At 39.2% G+C, this 22,479-nt stretch overlaps 1 protein-coding gene across 1 annotated transcript in view; it reads left to right on the top strand.

Annotated features, from left to right (window-relative positions):
* The window catches only part of RYR3 (ryanodine receptor 3), a 464,873-nt gene that overhangs the window by 188,250 nt on the left and 254,144 nt on the right, over positions 1-22,479 (top strand). Inside the window, exons 4-8 of the mRNA XM_016160800.2 lie at positions 7,705-7,779; positions 9,879-9,957; positions 15,523-15,635; positions 16,601-16,700; positions 19,482-19,575. Of these exons, the coding sequence (XP_016016286.2) occupies positions 7,705-7,779; positions 9,879-9,957; positions 15,523-15,635; positions 16,601-16,700; positions 19,482-19,575 (461 nt within the window). The remainder of the gene's footprint in view (positions 1-7,704; positions 7,780-9,878; positions 9,958-15,522; positions 15,636-16,600; positions 16,701-19,481; positions 19,576-22,479) is intronic.

The following is a 22,479-nucleotide window of genomic DNA, read 5'->3' as shown; positions in this document are numbered from 1 at the left end:
ATCCTGTGATATGTAGTAATGGGGAGTAGGCAGCTCTGAGGGTGTGGAAGGTGGGGGCTCCTCCCTGAAGTCATGTTCACCCTGCTGACCTTGCAACAAGAACATGGCGGCAGAGGGAGCAGTGATTGCCATGGCCCTCTGCCAACCAGGTTCTGATTTTGATTCCAAATCACAAGTCAAATTAATCTGTGCATGTGCCCTCTCACCCCTAGAATACACTTTCTAAGTTCCAGTGTGCTACTTCAGTGATCATTAGAGAGAGAAAATTGTCCCTATTACTATGAATGTGCAGTCTAAATTCTGTTCGGAAAATGTCCCATCGGTTCCTCCAGTGACATTTGAGCTGAGGAGTCCCATCTGTTTACTCCTCCTAGAAAAGCGAGGTGCCTGAGTGTGTGGGTGCTTGAGAGTTTGACCAGAAGGGAGTGTTGGCCTGTAACAGCAGGGGAAGGTAGACCTGGAATCTGACAGCCACAGGAGGCAGCCTTGGAAAGCATGGAATTGTGTAGAAACCAAGTAAGTATCCAGGAACAAGGATGGGATCTAAGGTGAAGGGTAAACAAACGCCAGTCAGAAGAGCCAGGATAGAATCCAAGCAGGAATGATGCCTGTGACAATGAATGACTCCAGTCTGGAGCTGGGCCTAAGGGAACTAGGAAGGGGGATCAGAGGCATCTTGGTTAAAGGCTGCCTCTGCGCAGTTTGCATTCGGCACCAGGGTAGGGCCGGATACTAGGTTCAGTGCCTAAAAGCAAGGTGTGCTAGATAGGCATTACCAGTCATCTTTCAGGCAGCTCAACTCATTTGCTGAGGATTCTAGCAAATTAATCATACCTTGAGCACTTCAACTTTTAACGAGTAGACAAAACACTTACATAGCACTCCATTTCCTTAAATACACACTCTTTTAGTTGAAATGATCATGTAGAATAGTGTTTAAGAAAAATTTGGGAAAGGAAAAGCCCAGCGGTTCTGTAACCAACAAAATGGCTATTTCATTTTTATAGGCCTCCTTATTGTTCTTGCATATATAAAATCCTTGAAGGCACTTGCGTTCTGCCTTTTTCACACTAGTATATCATAAACATTTTCTGTGTTTCCATTAGCCTTTGTAATTGTCTCCTTTAATGGCTGCAGGGTAGAGAACATCCTAAACAAGTCTCATGATTCACTAGATAATTTTCTTTTGGATATTTAGGTTCTTTCCAGGTTTTTTGTTTATCTCAATTATAATGCTCTTATCACAACAGTGTGCACACCTTTCACCTTTTTTTTTTTTTTTTTTTGCTTCTCTTGAATTATTCCCACAAGTAGAATTACTACAGCGATGATTATGAACTTCTTTCAACTCCTTTGTATATTACCGTACTGCTTTGCAAGAGTTTTACTCACTGCTACCTTATTTTGAATCGCACTGCCTAAATTGCAACTCTTACAGCATCAGGGTTTTTCCCCTCATTTTTGCAAATTTAGTTGATGTAAAATCATGTCAAAGTTGTTTTGATTGTCATTTCTTCACTGAGGAGATAAAATCTCTTCCATATGTTTTAATTTTATTTCCGATATAAATCACTTATTCATATCCTTTGCCTATTTTTTGATTTGATGCTTCTTTTTTTTTTTCCTTACATTTCAATAAGATGTTAACCCTTTTGTCAAACTGATACAAAGAATTTCTGTAGTCTATTAAATGTTGATATTTCCATTGTTCTGAAGTTTAGTAATATTGGTGCAATCCTTTTGTTGCCTTGGAGTTCCTCTGTGACTTCAAAGCATGGATCAGTATTAGCTTTGTAAAGGAATGTGAATCATTTATTACGTGCTAGTTGTTTTAGAATTTAATTTTAAAATGAAATATTTAACTCTATTATCCATCTAGAATCTATCTTTTATATTTCCTGTGAATCTTACTGAATGCTTTTCTGATTTGCTATCCACATATCATACAGATGTTTGCTTAATAATGTTGCCTTTTACTCATTGTACTAAAAATCTGCTTTATCAGATGCTCCATTTCAAATTTCTTTATGAACTGCTTTTATTATGCTACATTCTTCTTTCTGAACCAATACCAGAATGAATTAACTTTGTTCCATAACATTTACTAAAACTTGATTCCTTTTAGAATAAAAACTTTCTGTTTATATTTCCAGATTTTGTTGAATTTCAAAATGTCCTATTGGAATTTTTTTTAAAACTGCAGTAAATCTGTAAGTTAAATTTAGGAGAGTAAGCATTTATAAGTATTAGCAGTATTATTCTGAAACAAAGTACACCTTTCTTTTTCACCAAATCAAATTTCATTTTATAGAATAAAGGTTTGTGGTTTTATTTTGAAGGTTTAGCTCATCATCTACGTATATTCCTAAACATGTAGTGTTTTATAGCAAGGGCGAATAGACTCTTTCATTACATTTTCTAATTTAAAATACCAGGTTACATGCTTTTGTTTATATTATTAGGTATTATTGGCTTTTTCCCTCCTTATATGGCATCATTATTTAGTTGTCACTTGTGTCACAGTAAACCTGGGCAATGTAAGTGGCCTCTAGCAGGTTGAGGAAATGTTGCTTTGTGGCCTTCTAGAGAAGCTTCTTACTTTTCTTCAAAAATCTAAAAGAGAAGAACAGAAGTGGGATAGGGAAGGAAATGAAAATGAAAACACATATGATGTCATGCCTTACAAGTCCTCCCAGGAAGAAGTCCCCTGAAACTTTCATGGGTTATAATTCAGCAAGGAGCCGTCCTAGAGAGTCGGACCTCCAAAGTGAAATTCGGGGTTCCAGATTATAAAATAAGGTGGTTTACGGATGGAACAGTCTTGAAACATTTACGCATGACTGGAGAGAAACAGTTGTCCCCCCTCTTTTGCTGCTACATCAGGTTTATCTTACTGGGAGGCAATGTCCTCTGGGAACCACCAAAAGAAATGTCAGTGATGGAATTAATTTTGAATATACAGGCAAAATGATTGAATTAATGATCTAGTGGAACATTTTTCCTCTGGACATGGCATCAGGGCACATCACCAGCTTTGCCCTGCCCCACCCCTGTCCTGTCAGGTGGTACTAAATATTCCCCTCCTGCCAGTGACAGCAGCCAAGGTCACTTGTGGCAGGGACAAGGCTGCCATCTCAATAAAGTCTCGTGGTCTTGAAGTCTGGATCCCCCTAGTGAACACATCCATGAGGTCTTCTGTTTAGCATACCACATCTTTCCTGGGATGTTGTTATAGAATTACCATTAAATAATGAAAAGAATTAGTAGAATTTGTAGTTACACCCAAATTCAAATCCAAGCTTACTGCTTACAACATGACCGTGGAAGAGTTTTTCTTTTCCCATTTGTAAATGGGAGACAGAAGGACCACGTCTTCCAATTATTCATTCAGGAAATATGAATATGATGTATGAAAATGAGTGCCTCCTACTTGCCCAGCACTGATAAAAGCGATGTTACTGTGGCAGAGAACATAACAAAGACTCAGATGCTTATGTCCTAAGGAGGAGGGTAGATACACATCAAAAATAACATGTGAATTCATATTTACTAATAATTAATGCCATGAGGAATAATTAAAAAGTGCAATAGAGTAAGGGTGGTAAGAGAAGGTTTCTCTAGTGAGATAACTGAGCACAGAAGTGAAGAAAGGTTGGGAATTAGCCATGAGAATATTGAAGGGAAACACATGTGCGGAGGCCCCGCAGTGGGAGCATGCTTGTCTGAAGGATATAGGAAAGCCCATGTGGCTGGAGCAATGGGGAGCATGCTCCTGGCAGGTGATGAAGTCAAGATGTGGAAAGGAACCAGACCAAGTAGGACAGGAATTTGCAAGAACAACCAGCAGGCCAAATCCAGTCTATGGCCTGTTTATGTAAAGCCCTCTAGGTAAAAATGGCTTTTAAATCTTGAAAAAATTGTTTAAAATAAGAGCTATAATAGAGACCACATGCATCCTGCCAAGCCTAAAATATTTACTATCTGATATCTTACAGAGAAAATTTGTCAACTCCTGATGCAGAGCCTTAGAGGCCATGGTGAGGAAGTTGTTCTTCCAAGTGTTGAGGAAGCCACGGCAGGGTTAGGGGTTGAGCAAGAAAGAAACATGATGTGATTGACAGTCTTAAAAGAACAACTCTGGCTGCCATGTTAACAAAGACTATAGAAGCGGGAGGGCATAGGAAGAAACACAATTAGGAGCTGTTATCACAGTCCAGGTGAGACAGGGCAGTGAGTTAAATGACACTGGTAGCAGTGGGGTACTGGGTAGTTGGATACAGAATATGTGTTTAAGGCGGCACCAAAGGGGCTTTGGATTGACTGTGGAGCATGAGAGGAGAATGCAGTAAGGATGAATCCCAAGATTTTTGGTCTACATTTTCTCATGTTGTCATGGAAACTGGATGAAAGAATGATATTCTCTGTCGCTAGGGTTTAGCACCTACAGTGTTCCCACCATTTTGTGGTCAGGGTTACCTTCCTAAGATACAGTTTTGATTGTGAGACTCTCAAAAACTTATACCGGTTTCCCTTCAGCTGTGGGGCAGTCAGTCATAGCCTGCCATGATCTGACCACCCCACACCTGTGTCTTGTCTTGTTTCCGGCTGTTTCTTTCATTGACCCCAAAACTTACCAGTGAAACATCTGCTAGTTAGCACATGCACTTTGTACTTTCTACCTCCAGGCTTCAGCCATATGGTTTCCTCTTTCTCACCATCGTTATATGTCAGCGGTCCCGGTGGACCATTACGGTCTACCTTTTCGACAAGGCTATTCTTTAACACCCTCCTTTCCCTCCTGGTCTCTTATAGGGCCCCATGTCTTCAGCTCTTTTAACAAATGTCATTTCTATTTATAACACGATTCTTGATACACAAGTCTTATCTCCCCTCCCAGACTACACAGAAGGAGATACTATAACATATGGTTAAGTCTCTTGTCTTTGTTACATCTCAACTCTGCACTTGGAGCTTCTATGACTTTTAGTAAATGACTTAATCTCTTTAAGCCTCAGTTTGCATTGCTGTAAAATGGAGATAATTACCATACTCTGCAGCACTAATTAAGAGGATAAATGAGGTGATTCATGTACAACACTTAGCATAGTTCTGCATCTGCTATATAATTAGAGCTCATTTAATTCCGGCTACATCAATTCACCTTCATTAAGGAGCTGAGGAAATATCTTTTTATCTTGTTCCTCCTGGTGCTTAGTACACTGGTTTTGTACACAGTAGGCTAATGAATCTATTATGGAAAGTAGAGTGAAATGAGCTCAAGTTCTGGAGTTAACTGAGTTCAAGTCCCCCAACCAACGCATTTGGCTCTAAGACATATGACAAGGTCCTTACCCTCTTTGAGGTTCAAATATCTCACATTCCAAATGGGAGAAAACATTTCTACCTCAAAAAGTTATGAGGATGAGCCATGAGTGTATGTAAAGCATTTGGCACATAGTGTGTGCCCAGCAATAGCTCTCACCCGGGTGACGATTATCAAAGCTTCTGCAGAGAAAGCTCCTTTACCCTTCTAGCGCTGAAGCTTGACCATTCCTTAAAACAGTGGTTCTCGGTGTGATCTCCGGACCAGCAGCATCAGTGTCATGTCCTCTGGGACTTGATAAAAGTGCAAGTTCTCAGGCTCCACCCCAGGCCTAGTGAAACGAACACTGTGGAGTGGGATCATCAGCCTGTGTTTTAACCAGCGATGTACGCCAGTGTCTAAGAACCACTGCCTTAGCGGATGGAGGAGTTTGGCTGTGAAGTCTCTAGGATTCTGCACAGTGATGTCCCATTCAGCCCCAGCAGGGTACTTAAGTCTCTCCGCTTTTCTGTTGTCACCATAATAAAGGACATAAGGGCCAGATGTTACTAGCAGAGCCAGAGAAGAGGAGGAGCACAAGCTCTTTAGTGTCACTTTTGGGGGTCAGCAACTCTTGATCTTTACTTCGGATTACTCAAAGAGTTGATGGAAACAGGGATGAACTTGAGGAAGGCGCGACACACGTTCAGCACCGGGAAACGTCATTCAGTGCGTAGTTAACTCAGTTTGAGACATGGGACCAGTCTGGGACCATCTACCTACAATGTAAGCCATCGTGGGCTATCAGTTAACTTGCAATAATACAAATGTACGGGGAAAATTTTGGTTAGGCTGACAAGATGTGGAAATTATTTAGCGTAACTAATTTTAACGTAAGCTGTTGACACATTTGTAAATACAACTAAAATTAGTTCAAATGGTTTCAATAAATTCTGAAATATTGTGAAGAGCATTTAATTCTTCCTCCATGGTATTAAAGTCTGGAGAGCACTTAAATATCTCCACAGCTGTGGAAATAGCACAGCCACAGTTATATATAGTTATCAGCTTTTTTTTTTTTTTTTTTAAACATGATACCGCATTTATCTTTTTTCTTTAGGCTGGTTGTATGACATGAAAAATTATCTTTTTGACAGAGTGATTCTGTTAATCCAAATGGAGTTAAAATAAAATTACTCCAGGCCTTGTTATCCAAACCTCAGCCTTCTCTCCACACCGCTGGCTTCCCCTTCATTGCTCAAGGCTCTGATGCAGAGTAGACCCAGGAGCGGGGTAGCACCTCAGGCCAGCCCCTTGGGCTGCGGGTCTGCAGCTCTGATGAAAATGCTGTGCATAAAATGTGCCCTTGGCGTAGCAAAGGAAAATATTAGGCTTTTATGATTTATGATAAATTTTAATCTCAGGCTTTGGATTTTCTTTTTGTGCGTATTTGGGGACAGGGTCTTATGCACAAATGTTTTTTCATAAAAGGGGTATGTGATCAAAAATATTGTCTCTAAGGGCAGGTAAACATGACAGGGAACGATTTAAGTAAAAGATCAAAAATGTCAACGACAAAAATTCCTGGAAGTCTCTGTAGATTTTAGCTTTCCATGTTACCTACTCACCTATAACTAGAATAAATAAAAATTCTGTCTTAGATCTTGAACTCCCCAGTTGAGATAGTGATATGCTAATCAGACTAAGGGGGAAAGTAGGACTCAGACACCAGCGGCTTTATGGTGGCTGTCTCTTCTCTTGCGCCTCCCTCTTTTCTTGGTTGGGCCACCGCTGAGTGAACAGCCAAATGGAGCTGCCCGGTGCAGCAGCAAAGGTACCTAGATGGCCCCTCAACTGAAGGGCCTGTTTCTGCATAACTTGTCCAAAGTCCCGATTTCAGAGCCATCTCCGGTTGGTGAGAGCTAGGTAAATAGGACCCATTTAAGTGAGTGGGTGGAAGAGCCTTGAAGGGAAAAACCACAAGGCACAGAATGTGACCTTGTGCCTGCCCAAGCAGCTTTTCTGTCGCTTGGCTGTAGTTACATCACATTTGTTTCTCTCTCTCACTCTGAATGCTTCTGAGAAGTTTCAAAGGAAGGTAAGCAGTACCTATCTCATTTCCATGCTTCCCTGGTAGAACAGCTGTGGGTTTCTGCTGATTCCAGGCAGGGGCCATTTTGGAGAAGAGGTCTGACCCCACACACCTCCTCCCAAAGATGCTGCATGGCTGTGGTCACAAGTCCCCCCTCCCGTAGGCTGGCCACTTGCTTCTAGAATGAATTCCTTGGGAGCTTTGCAATGCATCTTTTCTTTGTAGTTTGTCGTCTAGAATTCTTGTGCTGCTTTGCTCTCAGAGAGGCCACCACTGGCCTGTGCTGACGTTTTCCTCCTCCTTCCCCCAGGCAGCACAAGGGGGTGGCCACAGGACCCTGCTGTATGGCCACGCGATTCTCCTGCGGCACTCTTTCAGCAGAATGGTAAGCACATCTGGGTGTCTGCTTTCGCCATTCAGGGGTGAAGGGAAAGAGGAAGAAGAGGGGAGAAAGTACCGGATGCCAGCAAGAGTTTAGGTCAAGTTAACAGCACAAGTGATATGGAACATAAATAATTATAGCACATTATTGTCTTAGCATTTTTTTCTTATAACTTACCTCCATTTGCAGTTATACATTTACATTTGCATAATGTCAGACAGCCCTCTTCTCCACTCCATGAGGAAAAGGGCCATGTCTTTTTTTTTTTTTTAATTTAACTAAATCTGACCTGAATGTACAAGGATAACCAGCATAAAATAAAAGTCAGATTTTCGTGAGACATCTTCTCTTTCACTAGCTAAAGGAAACGGGGTGCTATCTGTTGCCTTCTGTCCTGGAAGAATTTGAAGGTATTTTGTTATCACCGAGGCAGGAGAAACCTGATAAGGTTATGACTAATGAGGGATCTAGAACCAGAATTAATCCAATGGTGATAACTCAATGTAACTTGAAAAACTTTTTTTTCAAGTTTTAAATAAATTTGTAAAAATACAGATATTGTAGGTCTCTGGTAGGGAGTATTAAAGAGTATATTGTGATCTCAATCAACTATAATATGTGCCAACTCTAATAATGTTTACTCCCAACCCCTACATGTATCATTCTTACTAGCTATCAGTGTAAGGAAGATTCGCCTTCTCTTTCTGGCTCTGTTACATTCAAGACTTCTTTTTCACACATTTACACCTGCAGAATGCTGCAAAGTTCATCTCAAAGCTCGAACTGTCAAATTGGCAGCAGGAGCAGCAGCTGCCTCTTAAATAATTTATTTATTGCAGCATTTCTTTTCCTGAGCACTGGTAAAAAGTTGACCTTTTCAGCCTGAACATTCTTCTGTTGTAGTCCTTCACAGCAAAGGACAGAATGAAAAGGACCAAATGGAAGGTTATCCGAGCAGGAAATGGGTACATTTAGAGTGGGGAAACTTTGTACCCTGACAATCTCTAGAACCGAGAGGTAATCATTTATCTTTCAGAATCTGGTGCTTATCCATAGGACAATAAAACCTTAATACTTCTCTTTTTCTACCTAAATAGAATAAACAGAACCTCAAACGGCACGCTTCTCCTGTCCTTGAAAACTCAGGTTCACATTGTGGTAGAGATATGAAGGCTTACCTTATTTATCATTAGATTTATGGCCCCACAACCCCCTTTCCCCCAAATCTCACTCACAGTTATCATAAACTCTATACTGGCTAGTTCCTTTTAGGAGCAGCACTGAGAATAAAGCCTGTGTGATATGACTCTGTGCAATGTGATGATTCTCCATTTCCCTGCTGTAGAGAACTAGGACTATAACCCAGAAAGCACGTGCATATCTGCCTCCCAGTGTAATTATTCTAAGGTCAGCCACTGTGCCCGTCAGTAGAAGAGACAGGGAACGAGCCATGATTTGTTCCGCCTTTAAGTTATTTTTAAAATCATGATTAATTTTTATGTGCGCATGTATTTTTATAATTGGAAAAAATCTAAGGCATTATCTGAGAAGTTTCAAAACTCATAGAAAATTTGAAAAACAAAGTAAACAGAAATGGGAAAATCATACTCTATCACCCTGTCCAAAAATAACTTCTGTTATCAGTTAGGTGTCATTTCTTTTAGCCTGGTTGTCAGGCATTTAAATTCTACATACATGTTAACTATAAAAATATACTATTTTGTATTTGTTCCATGCTACTACACTCTTGATAAGTACAATTAAAGGTAACATAATATTCCGTAAAATGAAGTTCCAAAGTTTATCAGTCCTTTCAGTATTGTTGGTCATTTATGTTTCATTTATATTATACCCAATTTAAAAGTGTCTCAGAGTACCTTTGAACTAAAGCATATTTAATATTTCAAATTTACTTCTGTAACAAATAGTCCCATAAGTTAAGTCTCCAGGTTATCAGGTAAGAACCTGATACTTAATGAGTAAGATAAGCCCTTATCCCAGTACCTCAATGTTGACATTGACAACAGGAAGTCAAGTAGTGGTGAGATGCCAAGACCTGACAGAAAAGTATGACTTCACTAGCATCTGCTCTTGTTTCACAGTATCTAACATGTTTGACTACATCGAGATCCCAGACAGATAAACTTGCCTTTGATGTAGGTCTACGGGAACATGCCACAGGTAAGTCAGCATTCCCAGATGTGCTCAGTGGGGTCTTGGGCTAAGAAATTTTGAAAAGGATACTGAATATATTATTCATTTTGGATTCCAAATCAACTAACCTGTGGGGTCCAGAAATGGGTCTGATAAAATTTTGGAGAATGTTTAAAAAAATAAATAAAAAGAATATGTGATGGAAGAGTAGGAACTGAGCATAAAGGAACATAATGCTTTAACCCCAGTCTGCCATTCTCAAAGAAAAGTAATTTTTAGGGGTCCGTGCCCAGAATAAGTAGAGAAATTATTCCTGATAAGACCTTCTGATAATGAATAACTGCTAAGAAAACAAAGATAGCATAATAAGGGCTAATGAGGAAGTACAGTGTCCTGGTCAGAGGAGTAGTTCCATGTTATTCTGCAATGAACCAGCTATTTCTAAAGCAATGTTTCCAAATGTTAGTCAGTGACACGCACCTTCATGGTTTTTGTCATTCCAATGCATCGCCTTTATTATCATTTAAATTTTTATTTAAATTTACTTTTGTACTTAAAATTTTAAAGACAAAATTTATAGCGTTGCTATAAGTAGAAAACTGGTATTGCTTGCCATAAAAATAAATATAATGAAAAGAAACCCATGTCATTAAATAATTGAAGAGATGTTGGCAAATATTTAGAAAAGCATCAATGATATACAAGCTCCAAACTTAGTACTTTCTCTGATAGAATTAGAAGGCTTGAAGGAATCATAAAAAGACAGTTCTCACTATATGCTTTAATGTCATTTAATTGTCCTTTACCATCAGTGCTATACATCATATACTTCTTTTTTAGTTGAGTCAAAAATATTGACAGTCAAGATAACTGTAGTTATAGTGATTTACAGTTATAGTTCCAGTATCAAAGAAGGGACTGACTTGCTGTGGGTTATTCCAAAGACCAGTGGACCAGTGAATAAAAGTTGAAAAGAAGCACCTTTCACTTCAGTGAAGGAAGCCACCTTGTAATATCTGCAATAATCCTGCAGAGAAACAGCTGGCCTTAAGATGTAGGGTGGTTCCTGTGGCTGGAAGTATCCATGGGCAGTCTGACTGTCAAGAGCATGTCATGTGGGATTTCTGCTCAGTGTAGAGGCTGGGCTGTATATCAAATCAGGATTCTTGGTTGCAGACAAACTGATTCAAGTTAACTCAAGCCAAATGAGAATTTACTGGAAGAATGTAGAACTCTCTCTAGAGCTGAAACCCAGGCGTGAAAAAGGGGCAAGAACAAAAAGAGACCAGGGAAGAAAAAACAGCCTAGGTCACACTGATGGAAGACTAACTTGGATGCAGTCTGTAACATAACATTTTCTCTGAAGTAGAAGAGGAGGTTTTATTGTTGGGTAGCCAATGAAAGACAAAAGTCTGTGTGGTTGTTCTAAAACTGTGTCAGTTCATAAAGGAATGGTGCAGATTGTCTGAGTTTATAGGTGATATAGGAAAAAAAAAATCTGGAGTTCAAATCATGTGCACCTGCTGTTTCTGCCTCGCACACAATGGTTTCTGAGAATGCCTGTGGAGAAACCCTTTCTTCTTTTTTTATACAAAGCAAAAAAGTGGGCCTGCCTTTGACCATTATGGTTTTTTCCCCTATAATAAAATTATATTTGAATTTGATTTGAGGTTGCTTTGTTTTCAGCTAAAGTGTTATTCTTAAGATGTCATTTCCTCTGAGTTATCAACTTTTTCTGAAAATTACAAAATGAGTGAAGTACCACACTATGAATGTCAAATTGGCCTCTAAATATAAACAGCTGTCAGTCTTGGAGCACGTAATCAGAAAAGTCATACATGGTCATTCGATTTACATTAATGATTATACTTTTTGAGATTCAGGAAGAAATTGAGAAATACCACTTTCTAGTCGTGTGTTCAGGAAATCTATTTAATCATTAGAGCCTCCAGTAAAAGTAGAGGGAAAATAGTAGCAGAGACTATTACTCTTTCTAGCACTCTTCTAAATTCCTGAAATCGGACCTGATGTGAGTTCTGACAGACTAGGGAAACACGTGAACAGACTCAAGTCCAAGCTGGCTGATCAGATGCTAACTTTGGCAGAAGAGAGGTGGAAAGAGTTGACCACATGTTCATAAAAACCTAGAACCTAAAATAATTAACCTCTTTCACCCCCCAACCCATTTCATTATCCCTGAAGAAGCCTAGCTTGGTATTTGTGAGGGAGAAGGAGAATGTGTATACAGCACAGATAAGTTTTGGTATTGCGTGGGGAGTCTTCTCACTTTAGGAGATTCACTGTGAATCCAGCAGAGTAGCATTCTCTTTCTTACCAGATCATTCTGTTAATGCACTTTTGGCTCAGAAATGTCTTCTGAGTTGAAAACACATAAAATGCTCAATAATTGAGTTTAATCTCTAGGAAGATATGAGAAGCGTGGAGGCAGTTTCTTGAACTATTCTGAAATTCCTCCTGCATGGTGGATAATAAATGGTTTGATTTATTTAACAGAACTGGTGATCATTTTGCCCTTGATTTTGGTTACTGAGTTTTTTCTTTTCTCCTTTTAAACATTTTGTTGTTGTTTTGTTTTTAGCATTTAGACATAGCTTTAGAATTAGACTTAAAAGAATCATGAAAACATTATACTAAAAGCACTGTTATGTACTTTAGGGTCATCCCCTGGAACATCTTCTGTTGATTCTGGGGACAGCGCTGATCACCGACCAGTTCCTAGGAGAGGGCAGGAGAACGTGTAGACTCTTCCCTCGCCACCTCTTTAGTACCCACTTTATCCCAAATGCCCTTGCTGGTCCAGACTACTTAGTAGATGTATATACCCCTTTGCCCTTCAAATGTTCAGTTGCCATGAAAAATTTTTAATTTATTCAAAATTCAATCAAAAACAATTATTTACTCAAAATAATACCTGTACGTAGTTTAAAGAAATAGTACTACTAGGCTTGTCGAAAACATCAGTCTTTTGCCCTGTCCCTCCCTGTTCTAGATTCCTCCCTCCCTCTGGGGCATCTACTTTCAGCTCTTCTAGTATTGATAACCACTTGTCTATGAATAATATAGTATGCTGAGATTTAGTTATTCTTTCCAAATTAGGTATTACCTAGCGATGGCCCTAAATGAATAATAAAAATTTAGCTCTTATGCTCCACTCTTCCCTGTCTTCTCTTTCTCTCTTTTTTAAAATCATAGTTTTTCTTTTTCTTTGAACAGAGCTTTTATGGATACGTTCCTAGCTGCTTTTTACATCTATATTTTATATAACTACCAAATCAATATTAACTGCTCACAATGCTATAACTGTGACTTTTATTTGCAAATGAGGCTCATGAAATACTAGGATCAATTCACTTCATTGTATTACTTTTGAGTTTTCCAGTAGTTAATAATTGCCTTATTTGTTTTGTTTTCTGTGACCCAATCATCCATTCATTTCTAAACTCTGAAACTCTCCTCTGATTAGATTCAGTCACATTAGCTATTCATCAGTTTCATCTTCTGAGAAACACCCACCATCATCCAGGAAATTCCCTTTGCCTCTCTTCTAGATTTCACGTCGCCTGCATCTCATGTTTTTCTCCCTTCTTGGCTTACTACCTCAGTTCAGCAGAGCCCATTATCCAGTAGCTTTTACAGAAAAGATTCATGGAAAAGTTTTTCAATTCCAGCTTCACAAGTAATTCACAGTATTCTACATTGGAAAAAAAAATTTTTTTTCTCAGTATAGAAAACCCAAAGGTTTTCTTCTATTTCCTCCTAGCTTATGGTCGGGCTGTTGAGACATCTACATTCGGATTCCCGATCCTTTGTATGTGACATGTTTATATTCTCTGAGAGCTACTTAGATCTTCCCTTTTTCCCTGATGTCTTTAATTCCACAGCGATATGTCTGGACCCAGATCCTTTCTCTTCTAAATCTCATAGGAATGGACACCGGTGAGGGTCTCTCTTCTCCATTGTGCTAGGCACTCCATAGGCCTTTTCAATCTGAAAATGCTTGTCCTTCAGCTTTGGGAAAGCTTTACTATTATTTATTTCCTTCCTTTTCTCTGTTCCTGCTTCCTGGAAATTCTCTAGATCGGTTTTCTAATTTTATTTTCACTCCTATTTCTAATCCGTTTTTCTTTTTTGGGAGAAATTTTCAACTTGATCTTATAACCTCCTTTCTTTACTTTTTTAGAGTCAGAGTTTTAATTTTTCTTTGAAGGGAGCTTTTATGAATATATTCCTAGCAGCTTTGTGAATGTAACTTTTTCTTGTCTTTCTGAAATTATTAGGATTTTTTTTTTTTAAACTTTTCTTTGGCTCTGTAATCTGTTTTCTATAAGGCCTTCCCCAACCCTGCTTTTGTTCCTGTCATTCACGTTGGACTTTCCTCATGTTAGGTGATCCTTTGTCTCCCTCCATTCAGGTTTAGATCAAGGCTGGGATCTGAGTGTGTGGCTGTGGCTTGCCTACCTATTAAACCTCACTTCAGATAATTGGGGAGAAGACCTGGGCATTTCACTGGAGACATCCAAACAATATCTTTTATCTTGGATATTTGGCTTCCTTAAAGAATAGTTCTCAAATTTGGGGGGGAGGCGAAAATGAGGGAGGAAGGTTCAGCATCACACTTGGCATTCTGGAAATTGAGAGATGGAGGCAAAGAGAAGGAAGCTAGGATTTTACTAATTAGAACATAGAATTTTAGTCATTCTCTATTTTCAGCAATACTCTACTTTCTTCTTTGACAGTGCGTGGTATTTCCAAAATCAGATCTCTGATGGTTTGTCATTCCAAGGATTTACCTCCTTCTGTCGAGTAGAGAAGGAGTTATATATCTGGCTATGCAAAAGAGAGGAAAGGATGCATAAAGTTAACTTTTCCTTTAAAACTTTACTCAGTCCACCTCTTTTCAACTCTATCTTATACTGTTGCCTTCACAAGTAACTGTTAACTTCAATTCCAGGGATTTTCTAGGGAATATGCAGCAGGAATGGCCTTATTTTTTGAGATTGGCTTCTCCTCCATTTTCTTACCCCAGAACGTGAGTTTTAACTTTTTCTTGGCCAAAATCATTTATCTGCTTTTCTTTTCCCAAAATAACAATTTCCTTTCACTGCTATCAACTTCACACCTGCTGTCTTAGTCCTTACAGATTTAGGTCTTTTGAAAATCTGATTATTTTTAGTAGAAGTACAGATGTTTTAGTAGAATTTCATGGGGGGGGGGATGGAGCAAAGATAAGTCTGTGATTGGTCAATCAACCAATGAAGTCAATTCTTAAAGATTTGTAAGTGCCTATAAAGAAAGTGTTTTTCTATACGTATTAAAAATACTCAGTCTTCTATAGTTTCTGGCCTCCAGTATCCTTTCCCAACACTGTCTTTCTGTCTCTAGAGAAAATGAAAATGATAGACATAGGCAAGAGCAGATGTGAGGCTAACTAGAATGCTTATAGATAGTAGAAATTAAAGTCTGGAGTATGTGTGCATGTGTGCGGGCATGTGTGATTATCATCAGGAGGAAGGGGAATGAAGAACACTGGCTTCTATGGACCAATGACTAACTCGAGGAGCCTTTATGTAGGGGAAGCCTGTTGGTGGACCATACATCCTGCTTCCAAACAGAGGTCCGAAGGAGAAAAAGTTCGAATTGGAGATGACCTCATCCTTGTCAGCGTGTCTTCTGAAAGATACCTTGTAAGTACCACATTAACAGCCATATTTCATTTTCAGAATACTTTCCTTCAGGAATGGTCAGCCAGGGCAAACATTGCCACAACAGGATGCATAGGATAGGTTGCATTTACACAGTGTACTTGAGAAGTGATTAAATCGTCTCCCGTGCCAGGTTGTGATGGGGCCTGGCATTTAACTGTGAGTTGTCCTTTCAGATTAAGGTACTGTGCCCAGCAAACTGCTAAAATGCCCCAGGTACTTCCAGACAAGGTTAACTATTTACACACTAGCTACTGTTACTGTTAATTTATCACATTGTTTAGCTCTTGTCCAGTGAAGAACAAGCCTGAAAGAATGGGATATAGGAACATAAATTTTTGTCGGAAAAAGAAAATTTTAAATGGCTTCAGCATATGGGATGTCATAGTAGTTGAAAGATGTGGGTGAGGTTTTGTGCCTGAGGATGAGTACTAGGCAGACATCATTGACATCGAGCCCTTGACGTGTGTGTGTGTGTGTGTGTGAGAGAGAGAGAGAGAGAGAGAGAGAGAGAGAGAGAGAGAGAGAGAAAGGCCTGAAGATTAGAGAATTGTCAAAGATACGTTTTTAAATTTCTTAGTGGCAATCCTGTTGGCAGATTTTATATTGCCTAGACGAAAGGCTGGAATAATTTTTCCCATTTGTGAGTTCTCTTCTCCTACCAACAATAGACATTTTATAACTTCCTGTTGAATCAGAGATCCAGCTGAGGGAATGTAGTCAACATTTGTCTGTCACCTCTGCAGCTAAATACTTCCTCTTCCCTGAATAAAGTGTCCCATTTTGAAGCCGCTTCTAGATTGGGTAGAGAAATCTCCCACAGCTATGTAAAGAGAGCCAGATGACAGTAAGGCTGTCTAATTCAATCCTTAAAATTCTAGGTGAGCTGCTTCTGTCAGGACTGGCCCAGTGATTTAAAGGATATCTCATATCTGTTTCTCCCACAGCATCTCTCCATATCAAATGCCACCATACAAGTGGATGCCTCTTTTATGCAAACACTCTGGAATGTACATCCTACATGCTCAGGAAGTAGCATCGAAGAAGGTGTGCTGTTTTATATGCATGTAGCCCTCAGCCTGCCAGTCTGTCTTATGCTGTATATATTGGCATTTTCTGTTGCTTCTCTGCTTCCACCTGAATGTCTTGATACACAGGTAGCATAATTCTAGTTCACCTGTGCTCTATTCTCCGATGTTGGTATGGATTATTATCTGTCCTGATTTCTGGTTACAGGGTAGTTCTATGTGCATTCCCAGAATTATTTTTAATCCTTTACAGTCCACTATTATTTTAGCACTATATGCATTTAGGACTTGGATATGCACTTTCCCTCACTCACTGACTTTTTATTTATGATTACTAGTTATAAGTGTAAAGACCTCAGCAATTTCAGTTTTAGAGGTTATTTGCCAAAAAAGTGATGTTATTAATTTTTCTTCCCAGTGCATCTCTCCAAATAGATGGGAGAAAGACTTTATAATAAAAGTGCATTTCCCTCATATCGCCCTGGTATATTTCAATTAAGAAACGTTGTGGCGCACCAGCACTTGGTCATTTGTTTAGACTACTTATGTTTATGGAAGGCCATTTAAAAAAAAAAATGAAATATTTTCAGTATTTTATTTTTCCCTTGGAAGTAAGATCATCAAAGTTTGTTCGACATATCCTATTTCTTGGAGCCAGGCAGAGTCAGTGTACCTTTCAAGTTATATAATTATACTGGCCTTACCTTATTCATGGGTAATATCACAGCTGAGCAGAATAATCAAATGTCAATGACCCATGGGTCATTGCATTAAATTCTAGCACTTGGCAGCAAAAATCAATTTTTTTAAAATACTTATGTCACAGGCTTTAAGCCTATTTTAAATCCTGAGTCTAGTAGTTTCAAACTGGGGTGCCCTCCTATGATATAATGTTGGAAAATGACAAATTGAGAGTGTCAAGGTGATACCCTTTTTTTCAGAAGGCATCACAGCTAAACTGAATATCAGGAAACAACAGATTTTTAACTCCTGCAGTAATTCATAAGAGGCTTTAAAAAGGTAGAATATGTTTAGCGCTCTTCTTTCGTGCCAGAATTAACCTAATACCCTATTGTCAGTCATTCTCTTTCTGTGAGGAATCAACAACTCTGGGTTTAAATCTTCCCCCAAGGAATTTTTACTGAACCCTGTTAAATTTTTCATTGTCACTGCAGAAATAAAATTATTTCCCAGTCCCAAAAGAGGGCTTATGAAGATTAATTAAGATGCGTTGGCAAATCTTGTCAGAGAGGTCCTTATAGAAGTGTTGAGTGCCCTTGTAATATAACCTGGGTAGCTCATCACTTGAGTCAACTGGCCATGCAGACAATGGCCTTTCAGTATCCACTGGTGAGAAACCCACTTCAGCCCCTAAGAACCTAAATACTCCTCATCATGACCCTTTTCTGGCTATTGCCTGATATATTTCAATTAAGAAACCTTGTGATGCACCAGCACTTGGTAGTTTTCTCTGTGTGAGCAGAATATTGATTGGAGGAGCCTGAGGACTATAAATGATGAACTCCAAATGGGGTATGGCCTCACCATCATGAGATAGCTTAATCAAGAGCATGATCATGGAGGGTTTTAATTTTCTAAATAAATTGGCTGTTAAGGATTCCCCTACAGTGTATTATAAATTATTTTATTGCAAAAAAAAAAAAGGCAACTAGAAATATTAGTACAGTCAGATAAAGGAAAACTGAAAAAAGACTTCTGAATATTTGGAGGAAATTTAAGAAAAACTTACCTTGCCTGGATGAAAAAAAAAAATGAACTAGGGAGTATCAGACTGTTCCTGTACAAGATACAGTGATCCTTTGCCATGACTTCTCATTCCTACTGTTTTCATCCAACACTTGAAATAGTTTGACAGTTCCTAAAGTGATCTAATTATGAGATTAAAAGAAAATCCTAATACAGACATGGAGCATATTAATGCCGTATGTCTTCTGAGAAAAGAGTAGCCTTGAGAATTTTTTAATTCAGTGGGATAAAAGATTCATTTCTTTGTGCAAGATAAAACTTAGACCAAGGCCCCTGTCTTGCTACTATAATCTTTGAATTAAGGCTCAGAACTTATTTGACAACTAGTTGGTCATCATGTTCTTGAATCTCAGTGTTTCCTATCCATCATTGAACTCCGTGGCTATTGAGATTCCTTTCCTTATTCCAAAAGCAAAAAACTTAATTGATAGTGGCATTTATATTGCTCCACTCAGGGATACTGGAATGTCATTATGCCTTTCCGTTGATGCTGCAGGAATGCTGTTCAAGTTTGATCTGTGTTAAATGCATTCGAAAGCTAGCTTCTCCTAAGATGACAACTCTTAATAACAAATTTCTACCCGCCTCCACAGAACCTTCTTTCTTTCCTATGACTGCAATCTGATTTGGATTTTACCGCAAAGTAAACATGGTGAGATTGTAAGAGCTTATCCTGGAATTTGGTTTTGGATGTATTTACATCATAAGCATTTGGAAAATCTTTATCTTCTTAAGAGTAGCAACTTAATTTTCCTTTTGATTTTTAATGTTAAGAATTGACACTAGTTTCACCTTTTGGTGTCAGACTTGCTCATTTCTGAAACTCTTTTTAATTTTCAGTGTTAGAATTGTTTTGACATTCTTGTCTTTTCTGCCTGAGGCCTGAATTCATGGAATCTGTAATTTCCCAAATACTTCTCTCTTGCGGTTTTTCATAACTGACTCGGACCTGCACGAATTTCCCTTGTAAAAAAATAGTATTCTCTTTATTAAACTTGCCATCAGTTAATGGTAGAATACAATTCTCTTATAGGATACCTACTTGGTGGGCATGTGGTACGTCTTTTCCATGGTCACGATGAGTGTCTGACGATATTATCTACAGACCAGAATGATTCCCAGCACAGGTAAGCCCATAGCTTCTTCCTTTTCCTGTCTCCACTCTCGAGTGATGCAAACTAAAGAGTTTGCATTTGGATGTAGCCACAGATGAATACCGTAAGTGGTGGTCAATGGCAAACTCCACTCTAGTCATGGGCTGCAGTTTGTAAATAGGAATGGCAGGACACTACATTTGGCTCACAGGAATAGCTATATTCATGAAGAAGCTTGGTGCTTCTTCAGCAAGCAGGTCTATAATGCTTCCCAATCCCTTCATTTTCTTTGGTTGTTCCTGTCTCTAAGGAGCTTCTAGGAGCATTAATTATAGACTGAAGTACTCATTTTGGTGATGGAAGTCAAACTAACCATTCTAGTGGGTCTGCCCACTTACATAAATTATCCACCAGGCTCTTCCCAGGAATATCATCTCATTATTGCCCTTTCATGTGTTAGGTAATTAAGGTGGAGTTTACTGATCTTCTTTTGCTTATTACCAAATAGGATTGGAGAACCCAAATGTCACTATGCAACAGGACCTAGATTTAGCAGGGGATGGTGCCAAGGGCAGCATTTCAAGGGTGCTGCTGAGAATGGTGCTTTCTTTGGTCCTCTAGTTGAGCAGTCCCTAACCTTTTTGGCATGAGGGGCTGGTGCTCCTATGAGAATCTAATGCCTGATCTAAAGTGAAGCCGAGGTGGTGATGCTAGTCCTGGGAAGCGGCTGCAAATACAGATGAAGCTTCACTTGCTCACCTGCCACTCACCTCCTGCTGTGCAGCCGGTTCCTAATAGGCCACAGACTGGTACCAGTCCACGGCCCAGGAGTTGAGGAACCCTGCTCTAATTGACCTCTCATTGAGTATTTTTCAGAAATTCAAAACCAGAAGGTGGAATATATTAATACAGGTCTCAAATTCATACTGAAGTTTGTTTTAGTATTCCATTTATCATTAAAGGAACAGAGCACGAAAAACTTGGCCCCTACAACTATAGAAATTTTACATATGTTTTAACAAAACAAATCTCATTTAAATTAGACTAATTTTTGGACAGCAATGAGTCTGATCTGGTGGTAATACATTCTTTTTGTGTCATGCCCATGGGAACCTTGTTAACTCTATCTTTTACTTTATTGGAAACTTGGGACGACATCCACACAATTTTGAAATTATCTAGACCTGGCTTCTACCTAAAGGTCTCACACTGCCTGATTTTGGGATGGAGCATAAAAGTCAGAGCTGCTGACTCTCCATCCAGGGCTGGTTCCTTGTTTGATGAACTAATGGATCCCAGGAGCACTGAGCTTAAACAAGTAATTGCACAGTTTAGAAACCATTCATTGGCAATATGTAGCCCTCATTCTGAGTCTCTTCCTACTTGCTCTGTCCTCTGAATATCCCTTCATGGGAACTAGATGTGACTTAGAACAGTGTCTAGGACACATAAAACACAGACCTATAGCAAGCACCTGGTTAATTCACTCACTGCCTCCCTGGCACAGGTCCAATGGTTAACAGTTATTTCTGAGTAGGGAAGTTAGGAAAACCTAATTTCCCTTAGAATTAAGGATTCCCTATTCTAATGTCACATGATCCTATTCAGTTGTACTTTTTATTTTTTTTAAATAGTGAAATTATACACTAGCCCACATACTGTCTTTGTAGTGTCTTATTCTACTGTATTAGAGGAGAGTTTGCAGGTGGATAAAGAATGAGTTTTTGTAAGTGAGCTTTGCAGAGTTATCTGCATCTAAGATGGAACACATCAGAACTCATTAGGTCTTTCTTTCCATTCCTGTTCTTCTTTTAAGGATAGAAATTTGGAAAAAGCGAAATACTAACCTTGTGCATGGATGGCCCTTTTACCCCACCCCATCCACACCTACCTGTCATTAAATTTAGAGCCATATTAGAAGCAGCTTGGGCAGAAACTGTACTGCTCAGAGAGGCATGTCACTTGGTAGGCATTTCTGTTGAGTGGTTTAACAAGATTCTGACTAAAAGAAAATACTGGACAAGTATTTGAAAGGAGATGCTGGGGAGGGTGAAACAAATGGAAAGGAATTCCCAAAACGGGCACCCTGAACCAGGCATGCATGCCATCGCTGACATAAGAATGAAGATGGTCTTCCCTTCCCTGAGGATTTCATGGGATCTTAATTGTATTTAGGGGAAAAAAGAAACTCATAAATAAAAATAAGAATGCTTAATTCTTCGCTTTGTAAGGAAGCATGAAAGTATTGAGGAAGGGTGAGTAAGCAGCTATTCATTATATTGGAATGTGAATTTTTGTGTCAACTGGTCTCTTAAAGCAGAACACCTTGGTGTTATTTGATGACTAGGTAAGGTGAATGGTAAGCCTCATTGTTGTGTTGTGTCATCAGGTAAATCCTCAGAACTGGCTGAGATGGCCAGGAATACTGAAATCTGGGAGAACACAAAGGAATAGGATATAGAGAACACACTAGAAGGCACCATGCAAGTGATTCCACTGGAGAGAGGCTGACTTTCAGTAGGAAATAATTTCTCTTCCCTGTAAAGCCTGAGAATAAGTGAGGCTAGATAGAGAAGCCAACTGTCCCAGGGTGTGCAAACCCAAAATCAATAATCTAGCATTCTGAGCTCTGCTCTGTGGCTCTGCCTCTGGCTTGTCAAGCACCCAGGGGTAAGTCACTTAACCTATTAAAGTCAAAGCTAAGCTGTCAGTTAGACTTTCACAAGCACCTCATCTCACCACCCACTCTACTCTTCTCCTTGGGTAATTGTTTTAGAGAACGGGAACAGGTTGTTTAAACCTCTGTAACCTTAGGAGAATAAATGGAGCAAGCCGCCCACATTTCCTAAGTAGGAAGGACTAACCTTCCAGAATTCTTTAGATATCAGAGGGAGAGAGTTTTCTGATCCTGCAACCTAAGGCAAGCCTCTCCACCTT

The sequence above is a fragment of the Rousettus aegyptiacus genome, unplaced genomic scaffold (assembly GCF_014176215.1).
Source record: "Rousettus aegyptiacus isolate mRouAeg1 unplaced genomic scaffold, mRouAeg1.p scaffold_m13_p_3, whole genome shotgun sequence".
Classification (NCBI taxonomy): domain Eukaryota; kingdom Metazoa; phylum Chordata; class Mammalia; order Chiroptera; family Pteropodidae; genus Rousettus; species Rousettus aegyptiacus.
This window is presented reverse-complemented; position numbering and strand designations above follow the sequence as displayed.